The 12,713-nt window shown below is 37.4% G+C and overlaps 1 protein-coding gene across 2 annotated transcripts in view; it reads left to right on the forward strand.

Moving 5' to 3' along the window:
- LOC131785629 (voltage-dependent calcium channel type A subunit alpha-1) overlaps nt 1-12,713 on the forward strand; it is a 38,107-nt gene that overhangs the window by 8,518 nt on the left and 16,876 nt on the right. For both annotated transcript variants that reach the window (XM_059102547.2, XM_066165621.1), the window contains exons 5-21: nt 618-770; nt 1,325-1,527; nt 2,039-2,148; nt 2,913-3,028; nt 3,336-3,492; nt 4,256-4,428; nt 5,614-5,726; nt 6,216-6,325; nt 6,528-6,659; nt 7,176-7,257; nt 7,884-8,007; nt 8,784-8,943; nt 9,390-9,411; nt 9,554-9,608; nt 10,243-10,363; nt 11,483-11,612; nt 12,089-12,148. In XM_059102547.2, the coding sequence (XP_058958530.2) occupies nt 618-770; nt 1,325-1,527; nt 2,039-2,148; nt 2,913-3,028; nt 3,336-3,492; nt 4,256-4,428; nt 5,614-5,726; nt 6,216-6,325; nt 6,528-6,659; nt 7,176-7,257; nt 7,884-8,007; nt 8,784-8,943; nt 9,390-9,411; nt 9,554-9,608; nt 10,243-10,363; nt 11,483-11,612; nt 12,089-12,148 (2,021 nt within the window). The remainder of the gene's footprint in view (nt 1-617; nt 771-1,324; nt 1,528-2,038; nt 2,149-2,912; nt 3,029-3,335; nt 3,493-4,255; nt 4,429-5,613; nt 5,727-6,215; nt 6,326-6,527; nt 6,660-7,175; nt 7,258-7,883; nt 8,008-8,783; nt 8,944-9,389; nt 9,412-9,553; nt 9,609-10,242; nt 10,364-11,482; nt 11,613-12,088; nt 12,149-12,713) is intronic.

Below are 12,713 nucleotides of genomic sequence, written 5' to 3' on the forward strand. Positions count from 1 at the left end.
CCAGGCGATTGTGTTGTGCTTAATTAAGGGCAAGACACTGCCAGTTAACTGCCAGGTAACCTGATATAGTTCTAGCGGGTAACCTTCCATGGACTAGAATCCCCTCAAGGGGTTATGGTCACTTCTTGCCAAGCAAACTAGAATAATCTCCAGCCCAATGAGCCACTGAGCTTGATTGCATACTCTGCCAGTAATGGTTTTTACTCTTAAGTGGAGAGGTACTCTCTGAGTTAAGTGTCTTACTTAAAAACTCAATGCAGTGACCTGGCCAGGTCTTCAACTCAGACCTCCTAACCTAAAATTCATTGCACTAACCATAAGGCCAGAATATCTATTTCTTATCCACCAATTTATTAAACCTTTAATAACATGAGTGACCAACACAGCATTTCTCCTTATAATGTCAATAAAATATCAAGCAGACAAGTGATGAGACTAAAGAAAATATCCACAAGGGGAATATTAGTTGATCCAATACCAAATTCTCAAAGCTAAAATCACAAGAATTGTATGACATATAGTAAGGAGAGGTACTAATGAGATCTTGGGAGTGAGGGGGTAAATATTCCTCAAAGCATCACAATACATGGTAATGATATGTTTCTTGTTCTCAACAGGCCTTCAAGTAGTTATGAAGTCCATCATGTGTGCAATGGCACCACTTCTGCAAATTTGTTTACTCGTAGGATTTGTAATCGTAATTTATGCAATCATAGGATTAGAATTTCTTGTTGGAAAATTTCACTATGTGTGCCATAAAAATGTTTCAGGTGAGCAAGGTGGTTTATCCTTCATGTTTTTTTCAAGTTGATCAATATTGCTGTCCCACTGCTATCAAATACCTCCTTGCTGTTGCTTTCTATAGGATCAATCAGTTTTATTTCAATGTTTTGTGCTTTATTTCAGCTCTTTAAACTTTCTGGGATATTTAACATGCTCTCTCATGAGCATGCTGAAATTTTTGCATGTCTATGTTTATTAATTTTTCCTCACAAGGTCACCCCTTAGGAAATGTATAGAGAATATTATCAAGAATAAGGGTACTGATGATAGGGTGGAAACAGTTAAAGGAAAAAAATTATAACTAGGGTATAGTGTTTGACTCAATACCAAAGTCTCAAAACTAATGTTATTAGAAATGTAAGGCCAGCAGTAAGGAGAATTACCATTGAGATCTTGGGATGGAAAGGGTTACAAAAATTGTTGCAGTTTTAATGTAGTGCGCTTGGTTTTGATATTTAATGAATTCAAGATTTCAACTCTGTGATTTCTTGGCAATTACATGCAGATGCACTCACACTTGTCACCTTTTTAAAAAACACAGGTGTCTGGCAGATCGATAATGCTGATGACCCACAAATTTGTGATGTAGATGGCAAGGGAGTAATTTGTCCTGATTCTCAAAAGTGTCAACAATACTGGGAAGGACCAAATAATGGAATCACGTCATTTGACAACATATTTGCTGGATGTCTAACAGTGTTTCAAGTAATTACCAATGAGGGTTGGACAGATGTAATGTATTGGGTATGTTAGTTTTTTTTATTGGTTCTAGTGCTTTATTTATCAGATCTCATGATATGACCTGAACATGTTAATTCAGGGCTTCGAGGTTAAGCTGTCTTAAAGTCTTAAAAGCTGGAAAAGAAGAAATAAATTACAGGGTTAAAAGCTTTAGAAACTCTTTGGGAAGGCAAATTTACATTATCAATTCAATTCAACTTAATAAAACCAAATCATCATACATTAGGCTAGCCACGTGGTTTGTCTTTGAAATGAGCACTTTGGCTGAAAGTCATTCTGGAGGGTTCGTGCATCATCTGCGAGCTTAACCTTTTACACCTCAAATCAAGAATAAAACAGGTTGTAGGAGGTTGGTGGGTTTAGTTGGAGATGTCAAAGGGTGTTAAATTTCATAAATATTAAGTAGAAATAATTATTGAAGATAGAGAGAAACAAATTGTGCATAATCATATTCTTACTGTTTGAATATTATTGATTCGCTCCTTTTGTTTGTTTATTTTATTCTTTTTTACAGACATTCTATGCCTATGATAGACATGGTTACGCATTTTGGATATATTATTATTCCCTTGTTATAATAGGATCTTTTTTTATGCTCAACTTGGTTCTTGGTGTTCTTAGCGGGTAAGTGTCTTTTATTCTTAAGTAATAACTTTGTTTTCGACAGTCCTTCAACAATACATCTGTCTATCATGCCTTGACCCCTGTTTGAATGTTCCATACTAAAACAGCCTTTGCTAGAGAATTCCCATTATTGATAATTACTAGTTATTGATTATTACTTATTTCGGGGTATTGCAAATGTCAGGAAATGTTTCTTGAGTTATTCTAGCTTGCAATATTCTTAAGCAATAGAAGTATTATACACAGACTTTTATCACTCACAGACTAAAAAGAGTAAATTCCAGTTATAAAGATTTTGAAAGAAATGCACATCTTAGAGCTTGAAATAAAATCCTTTGTAAATGAGATTTTAAAACTCATTACAAAGACTGACAATATTTTGAGATCAGATGATAAGTTTGCTAGACACATGATTTCACCAGGTATTTGCACCATACACCTTGCTTACTTTGGTTTACTTGTTTTGCTTCTCTCCCTCCTCTCCGCCTCTTATCTTTTGGGTAAGTTTCCATTCCACACACTGGCTTCTCTGTGTTGAATTGTCAGATGCCTAGAGGTGGGCTGTGGCTTGGTTGCCATGGTGACCTCCTTGTAAAGCTCTTGTCTGTAGGTTCCTTAAATTTATGGCTCTCACCCTTCTATACAATTGATGTAACTTGTTTAAGCGACAGTTAACATGGGGTTGTACAGTTGGTGGTCTATAACTGTCAAAAGAAAACATCAAATAATCAAGATTTTATTCTGTTTTCCCTGATGCTTTTCAGTGAATTTGCTAAAGAGAGAGAAAGAGTTGAAAATCGTAGGGCTTTTCTCAAAGTGCGTAGAACACAAAAGATGGAGAGGCATCTGCATGGTTATATAGATTGGATTAGTAAAGCAGGTAAAATCTCTTTCGTATTTTTATAATTTTGTATACTTAGGAAAATATGTCAGCTGAATTAGAGTCCTTGATCGTTCACTTTCTCCTTGCAATAAACATCATCTTTTAAACATTTTTTATCAATTTAGTAATTTAGCTAACATTACAGTGATCAGATCATTCTTGCTTTAACTTCAGTTCAAGTGTTGTGTCATATTTCCATGTAAAATCTTCTCTACATCCATCTAGAAATTAAATTCATTCTACAAAAGTAATTATTGTTTTATTAAAAGTCCTTTTTTCTGTGGAAACCCTTTTTTCTCATCAGAGGATCTAATGTTAGAGGAAGAAGAGGAAGAAGATGGAAATGTAGACTTGTCAAGAAGAAGAAATCTTGATAGAGTGGAGGATGGAGATGTAGCAATGACTTCTGTTGTGCTTACAGGACAGTCAGGAAGAAGGCACAGATTGAACACAGGAAAAAAGTTAGTGCTTGTGGCAAATTCCTTGGGTACTGAAATTGGGAGATTTTTATCCACACCCATATGTGTGGGCACCTGAGTTTGTAGAGACAGTATAACTTAACCCTCTCTCTCCCAGGATCTAATCTAAATGTCAATTCTCAGTAATGTTCCCCATGTGTTGCTTATGAATCAAGTTCTGAGAATTTGATGTTAAATCAAGCAGTATCCCCTTGTTGATATTTTCTCTCTTCTTGTTACCTTTCTGCTTGAAAACATATGGATTTTATAAGGAGAAATTCCTTATTGGTCACTCCTGGGAGTGAAGGCTTGATGATTACTTTGCTAGCCTCTAGTCTGAGGGATCTGGGTTTAAGTCCTGGGCCCTGGCCTTGCCTTTGTGTTATGTGTATGGGTGACATATTGTTCTCACAAAGATTCCAACAAGAGCTGGCAGCTGGCCAAAACTTCTTGCTAGTTCACCTTTTTTTTAGCAGGCTTCTGCTCAAAGTAAAGGAATGCAATAAATTAAATAAAGGCAAAGAAAAATAGTCAACAACACATGATATTATGCGTGCTCACCCATCTAAGAAGTAACCACAGCTGACAGGGCTAAAGCTCAGCAAGAAGCACAAGTATGTGCTGCTACAACAACACTCAAGCAACTTTTTAACATGGTCTGTCACAGCCATCCCACATTAAAAAAAGTTAACTACCTTTGTCCGATGTAAACACTCCTAGATGGAACAGATCCTAATTATTTTTGTTTTTATATTACCTTGCACAGGAAAAGTTTATGGCAGAGATTTCTCAGGAAAAACAAACGGTGGAAAATCCGTGTTAGACAAGTGGTTAAACATCAGGCTTTCTACTGGACTGTACTTATATGTGTTTTCCTCAACACAGTAATCACTGCATTACAACATTACGATCAACCTAAGTGGCTTACAAAGTTTCAAGGTAATTGTAACTACTTGAAATTTGATGTCCACCTAACTAAAGAGTTGATCGCCAACTTTAAGTTGTTGTGTTTTTGTGGTTATGAGTGAAACCAATTAAATTTGAATTGTTTTTCTCACACACTACCGCTGGGGTTATTAATGGACAATTTGTACACTGATGTAGGGTGTATTGGGTTGTGTGGCCTTTAGTAAGTAGTTGCTCCTATTGGATTAAATTGGCTTTGTTACAGATCTTTTCCAACTTCCTCACCAACTGAAAAGATTTCAGTGTAAGTGCTCTATCTAGAAAAATTCTGACAATCTGAAAAGCACCTTTCAGAAATTTGTGACAGCAGTTTGAGACAATTTATTCATTTCTATTTTTCATCGACTTTAAGGAAATAATCAGTTAAGTGCTTCATGTGCATGCTGATACAGAATGACAGTTCAGTAATAAAGTTAACTTATCGTTGTGATAAACTTATTGTTGTGATATTAGCAGAGCTCTCAACATTATTTTCTGCCAAAGAGTGTGATTTTTTACTGCATAGCATTGATTCCCTGGAAAGTAGTGAAAAAAATTGAAGTAGCTAAGATGTGTGTTCCTTTATGCTGAGCATTTGTGGTGAGAGTCCACATTAGCAGTCCACAATCAGAGTGTGAGGATGTGCAATAGTCAATGCACTGACTAGTTGAAATTAAGAGATCCTCGCAGCTAAGAACCGGTATCGCAGAGATCATGGGTTTAAATCCTGTACAGGCCTGAATTTTTTTCAGGTCCTATTTACAACTACTCGTTTCAGTAGTGCAAATATATGAATTTTCATATATCTAAAATCTGCACTGACTAGTGTTAGTAATGGTGGCTCTGCAGGAGACTTTCCACTGTTAGAAAGTGTTCAAAGCAGGTGCAAAGGGAATAAGGAGTAAATTTGTATCAAGAAGATAATTGATTTAATATGCACTTAAATAAAGCAGCAGTTTGCTATCTCAAAATCAACATTTAAAATTAGAAACCGTAAATGAGTTTTTTGGCATAAGTCTCACACTCAATACACAAGACTTGAGAGCTCTGTGTTGGGTATCATTTTGAATACTGTATCAGCATCCACTGTCAGAGGCAAACCATTACTCTTTTTTCTTTTCTCTATAGTATACAATTACATACAAGTTATTGCTTTATTCAAATTTACTTCCATACTAGATGTAGCAGAGATTGTGTTCATCACTTTCTTCTTCTTTGAGATGATGCTGAAGCTTTACGGTCTTGGTCCTCAGCTGTACTTCAAATCTCAGTTCAACACATTTGATTGTGTGGTAAGAAAAGGGTTTCTTTGTTAAATGTCAGCTTATCAAGAAGTCGGGATATTTGCATGTACAAACAGTGAGCTGAATGTTAATGATACCTTATTTTCTCAAATAAGAACCCACACTTTAATTTGACAAGCATGCACAAACAGTGAGCTGAATGTTAATGATACCTTACTTTCTCAAATAAGTGCCCACACTTTAATAAGTACCATCCCCCGAATATGTGCTGACTGCTGTGGCCATTGTATCAAACAATTGCACCTCTTGAATAAGTGCCCCCCTCCTCCCTCACTTTCTTGAATAACAAGGTTGTAAGAAAAATCTGTTTCTACTGCCATTTTATTTATAACTTTTCAAGCTTCAACTACAGCAGAATCAGTTGAGAAGAATAAGAAGCCCCCCCTCAATTAAGTGCCCTCCTTCCAGCAAACACCCTTCCTTTTAGCTGAAATTTTAAATAATAGCCTTAAACAGCCATACTTTCATTTATTTCAGGTTGTGTGCTGTGGTATTATTGAACTAATTATTTCAAAAGCAGAAGGAACAAGCTTGGGTATATCTGTACTTCGACTCTTGAGGCTTTTAAGACTTTTTAAATTTACCAGGTAAAAATTTAGGCTTGTCCTTTTGTTTTTCAAGTGATGCCGTATTTCATGTCTAAGACAGATAGCAAAGTGTTGGGATACTTTCTCTCTCACAACCAAATTGGTTTCACAAGTTTAAAGTTTGATTTTTAATGCTAGATTATCCTTCATGTTGTTTCTTTTGGCAAACAAGCTAGAACACTGATTGTTTTTACTGCACCAGGTATTGGTCCTCTTTGCGCAACTTGGTGACATCCCTGTTAAGCAGTGTCCGATCCATCCTCAGTTTGCTGTTCCTTCTCTTCCTGTTCATTGTAATTTTTGCTTTACTGGGAATGCAGATCTTTGGTGCAGGGTAAGTTTATGATAGATAATATTCCAATATTTTGATTTTCTTTTATTTGTTTTAATCTTTCCAGTTTCCTTGTTGCACTTCTCCGAATGGTCTTGAGGTTCATTAGCATTTGCACCATCAGTGATCTTAAGTAAAAGCATAAACTTAAGAATAACTGGCAACTCATATTAGCTCAAAGAACAAGCATGATTTCATACATTTTCAGTCGAGGGGTGGCAATTATGTGTGAGGCAAGGGACTCCTCTCCTCTGGCTTGTTGCGTACCTTGCACTTGCCTCTTCTTGCATGAATACGCCCAACAAAATTGTGTTCTGCAGGCTAAATTTCAAACGACTTAAGAGTTGAAATGTATAATGGTTCAATTGTGGGTTTAAAAAGGCTTTTTAAAAAAACAAACAAACAAACAAACAGCATAAAAATCGTGACAGTTATCAACTAGGGTTTTAACGTGAATTTTGACCTACAGTCTGTAGTCAAAAATGATGATCAATTTTCATTCTTGTCATCATCTAACAGCTTCAGGGATCTTCCTGGAAGAGATGCTAATCCTAGAACGAATTTTGACAATTTCTGGAATGCTGCATTAGCTGTTTTTCAGGTAAGATGTTAAATCAAGTACAGTTTTTTTTCCTAAATCATAATCTGGCAATTCTAGACACAAGTCCCCTTTTGAGGTTTAACATATTTTAAGTTCAGATTTAAAGACAATGAAATAACTCTCAAATGTAAAACATTAAAGTTATTGTAACTGATTGAAAAGGTTAATTTTCATCTCTGCCAGTGGAAAGTGACCTTCACTATGTGGAAATTTCATTTGATTGTAACAAATTACAGCTCTGATCAGGAAGAGTAATTGATAGAGTTTGTAAAAGGCCTTTTGACTTCGACCCATTGTGTCGTTCTTTTAAACTCAACGTTAAAAGTATCATCCATTCGATATTTTCTTTCTTCCCAATGCCTGTCTGCTTGATATCGTATTGCATCTAATTTCTCTCTACATGTATTATATCACTCTTGAATCAAACAGTAACGTCATGAATACGGAGGAAATAATCACCAACTGAAGCAGCTCTTGATTGTTAAACAAATTCTCTCAGTCAGCACCCTAGGAAATGTATAGGGAACAGTGTGAGGAATAATCGTACTGGAGTTAGTCTGTAAAGGGTCAAAACGGGGTCTACTTTATTTAAGTTTTACTGAATATCGTTTTCTGTTCATATTTAGATCTTAACTGGGGAAGACTGGAATGCCGTAATGTATGATGGCGTCTTGTCACAAGGATACCCTGAAAAACCTCTTGCTCTGGCTTCGGCGTTGTATTTTGTTTTACTCGTTGTACTTGGAAATTGTATCCAATGATACCATAATATTTAAATTAATTTTCATATTATGAGCAATGATACGTGTAACATGACGGCAGAGCGAGTTTTGACTGAGTGTCAAAAGTAACCCGGAATTTTTTTTTTTTTCACCAAACGAAGCTCCGTTATTGGTCAGAAATTACACCCACTATCTTAACCGATCAAATGCAAAACTAAAACCGATTGCGTTTTCCTGCGCTTCAGAAAGTTAGTTTGTTTTTCGACTTTGAGTTCTGGTAAGCTCTGTGTGGTCTTTCATTGCTGATCTGGGTGCTCTGATTACTACGTTTCACGACACTCAGCCGTAAAGTGCTCTTATACCATGTTTCGATGGAGATTCCAATCAGTTCTGACCATCTTGTTATCAAGACCAACATTTCATGACCCCGAGTTGGACTGGTCCTCCGTCTAAGCCAAATGGATTGACGGAAAGATCAGTAGATCGTTACAACATTTGTACTACGGAGTAACAAAGCGCCAGGAAACAGTCGATGTGTGTCTTCCTACCAAGTTTTTCTTTTGAATTGGAGCCAGTAATATGGCGGTAAAACTTGGCAAAATGCAAGAGGAAGTAACGTGAGATGAACTACGAGTGCCATTGAATCTAGGAATGGGGGAGGGGGGAAGGGAAGATTGTTCTCTTAATATGCAGTCAATTCAAGATACGACATTGGTTGGCAACAGGGGTGATTTTGTTATATATAACGCCATTTAAAATAACTGTTTAGTGAGAATTTTATATGCACCTTAACAAAATGACCAGATACTCTTCTTAATGTATTCTTGGCCATCGCTGTGGACAACTTGGCAAATGCTCAGCAACTGAGTCAGGACGAGGAAGCAGAAGAAACTGCAAGAGAAGAAAGGAAAAAAGAAATAGTTGATCAGTACCGAGATTATGGCTCTCCCGGGCCGAGCCCAGGGTGAGACGCTTAATAAATTTTATGATTTAAATGTGGAGTCTTGTTACTGTTTTTCCATCTTTAAGCGCTAAGCCTAACTTTTTTTTAAACTCGTCTTTCTAACCCTAAGATCTGATTATTAATTCTCCCCTCTAATTGGTACACATTTCCTTGTAAATTAGTTGCGATAATTTGGTGCTAGATCAGGATAACAACTTCTACCTAATAAGTTTAAGTATTCTCGTTACCTGTTTGCTGGATAATGTGCAGATACTCCAGGGAGAAGTCGCATGTTAATCACTTCTGGGAATTAAAGGGTTGACTCGCAGTTCCTCAACAGAGGAAGGAATTTTGATGGAGAACAGAAAATATGACACAGAAGTTTCACGATTGATGTGTAAGTTTACAGGCTATAACAGATATGTTTGGTTGATGTAGTTCTAATATGTTTCTTCTTGTTCCCTCAGACGCAATGGAGATGCGAGAAGGGTGAGACTTCTTTGAAAGTTCTATTTTTGTTTTATTCAATATCTTGGAATTATTATTGTTACCTTCTTTTTATTTGCTCCATCTTTAATTCAGAAGCAACTAATGCAATCACGTGTATTCAATACTGATGCTCTATGTGTAGGGTTTTGATGAAGCTGGACCTACTGAAGATGAATTCGAGTCAGAAGCTGATGATGGTATGTTTAGCAACCGTTCCCCTTTTATTGTGATGATTTTGCCAAAAGTTCCCTCTTCTGTTCGGTTGTGTCGCCATTCAGAGTTCAGTGGTAATGCACCCTAAGGAGAGGGGTTAGGGTGGGGCAAACAATGATAGAGAGGTATTTAGGGTCACCTGACGGCTATCAATCAATCATGTCGCAGGGGTGGTCTTAAAAGTGGCCACTAAAGGTAAATGCTATGATTGATTCTTTTTTACGCGTTGGTGATTGGTCAATTCTAGTCATGTGTAAGTGATTATGCTCTCTCATTAACCAGTGAGTTAAGTGAGTTGCGTCTGATACTACTGTTCAGGTTTGGAGATCTTCATCACAGAATGTACATCTTGGAAAAGAGTAAATCTTCTCCATCCTGGCCTTCCACTTCATTTATTTCACTTAGGGACAAGTCATTGTTTATCGCCGGAGGGGGAAGGGGGGGGTGGGGAGGGGATGTTGTATTCTTATAAAGCCCCTTTCCCTTGTACTATATTAACTCCCTCCATTCACCCTGAAAAATCCCCCCCTACCCTCTCCACTCTTTGTCTATCCTGTAAGCAGTTATTTACTGTGAACGTTTCCTTCAAATGGACAACAATTTCCTGTTTACTTTCAGGCCGACCATCATTTCTGAGCAATCTTAGAAACCCTGGCAGAATGGTTCCCCAACAAAAGCCAGGAGATACTGTACCGATCATAAACACTTGGTCCTTATTTCTCTTCCCACCTGGAAATCCGTGAGTGAAAGCACCATAAGTAATGTTGATAGGACTGAGAGGAGTCCAATTCGGTCTGTAATCACATGAGTGATCTACAAAATAGGACGACCGCAAAGTGGGAGTCCGATTTTTAAACTACGGGTATGATTACAGATAAAATTGGACGATACGAAGTCCTATTACCAATTAATTGAAACTATGACGAAATTTGAGAAACACACCGGCCATCGGTTTTCATAAACGAAACAATAGTCAACTCAGCGAAACCAGCGTCAAAAGTGCATAGTCTCCAGTTATACAAGCAGAACGCATACGCTTCCTATGAGTGCTCAAATCGGGCCGGTGATAACCAATTACGTTCAAATATTTTGTCATAGTTTTGATTAGATTCGAAATATTTTGTAGTAGTCTTCATTTTGTGAGAAAGCCATTACAATGAAGTACGAGTGAGATACTGTTTAAGTTTAGTGACAGGTTGCCCAAGTTCATGGGCATTGAAAAAGGCATTGAAGCTGCACGATCTGCTGTCTTAAGTGTGCTACAAGGTTACCCATGCCTATGTCTGCCCATTTTTAAGTTTTGTATTTACTCTGTTTGAAATATTTCACGAACTTCTGTATGACGTTTACTGAGTTTTAAGTGCGCAAGAATGAGTGGTGTAGGGATTTTGCAACGACACCTCTTTATATTATTGGGGAGTTTTTGGTCGTGGGTCGTAGAAAAAAAGCAAAGTAATCAAAACTCACAATCAGAATAAAGAAAATTATCCTTAGGAACCAATCAGAACAAATGAAATTGTCACAAGGAACCAATCAGAACAAATGAAATTGTCACAAGGAACCAATCAGAACAAATGAAATTGTCACAAGGAACCAATCAGAACAAGTGAAATTGTCACAAGGAACCAATCAGAACAAATGAAATTGTTACAAGCAACCAATCAGAACAAATGAAATTGTCACAAGGAACTAATCAGAACAAATGAAATTGTCACAAGGAACCAATCAGGTCGTAAGTGCTAATGTCCTGTAGCGCGTGAAAACGCGGTAAGCTTTTGACACCCCATTGAAAATTGCTTCCTTACCTCTGACAATGCAGTAAATACATGTCATGATATATTGTTTGTCTTTTCTGAAGGGTACGGAAAGCATGTCACTGGCTGGTGAATTTAAGACATTTTGACAACTTCATCCTGGTCATCATCCTCATCAGTAGCGTCTTATTGGCTCTTGAAGATCCAGTTTACGAGAATTCCAAACGAAACCAGGTAAGAAGCCGCGCAGTTTTAGTTGCCGTTGTGAAGAGATTAAGATAACGGTGTAAGTATGGACCACTGTGTGGCTCCAAGGTTATTGCACTGGACTCCGGGTTGAGGGGTCTGGGTTCGAGACCTGGCCAGGTCACTGTGTTGTGTTCTCGGCCACAAAAGACTTGATTCCCACGGTGCCTCTCTACACCCAAGAGTATAAATGGGTGCCGGCGAGTTGTCAGGAAAGCCTGACTAACATGACTAGTCGCCTCATGTCAAGGAAACCGGGATAAGCTCCGGCTGGGTGATCACTTGGAACGAGTACAGACTTCTACTTTATGAACAACTGTTTGGAGAGGTTCACCTGAAGTTTTCTTCAATCACCTCTTATTCGACCCATTGTCACTTTTCCCTAGCCTCATGACATTGTTTGAACTAAATGATTACTGGTAAGTGACTAGGTGTAATAACAATGATGACTTTTGAATTTTTAGGTGCTGACGTATTTTGACTATGTATTTACCACAATATTTGCAATGGAGGTGATTGTCAAGGTAATCTATCTCATTTCCCTGTATTTGTATGTCCCAGTCAACGCAAACACCATGCAAAAAGATCGTAGAAACGTAAAGCAGCTTAATGAAATATAGCAGTTTCAGAAACGCTGGTTTAGTATCGCCCAATGAGTGATCCGCGATTGCATAAGTTTTACTCGGCGCCTGGTAATTGTTTCGAACTTGTAGTTCAAACTTTGGGCCGGTTACCTGTGTTTTCATTAGCTCCTTCTAAAGTTTTCTTTGCTCTGATCGGTTGCTGCTCTAAATCAAGGATTTTGACTCCCTCAGCCAGGCAATTAGAGAATCCGTGATTATTTTTAAGCGTGATGGTTTAAATCTTTGATCTACATTGTTATCATTTATTTTAGTTGATATCTTTTACAGTCTAACAATTTTTATATATTTCAGCGTCGAATTTTATCGTTGATTGTGTGTATTTTGTGTTTTTCAACCGAACGAGATCCTTTTTCAAAACCATATTTGATTGAAAAAGTTATCTCAACAGAGAATATCATAAATTATTAAATCCTGATTCAAAAAACTCCCTTACTAAAGCTATGGA

This window comes from Pocillopora verrucosa, chromosome 4, assembly GCF_036669915.1.
Source record: "Pocillopora verrucosa isolate sample1 chromosome 4, ASM3666991v2, whole genome shotgun sequence".
Lineage (NCBI taxonomy): Eukaryota > Metazoa > Cnidaria > Anthozoa > Scleractinia > Pocilloporidae > Pocillopora > Pocillopora verrucosa.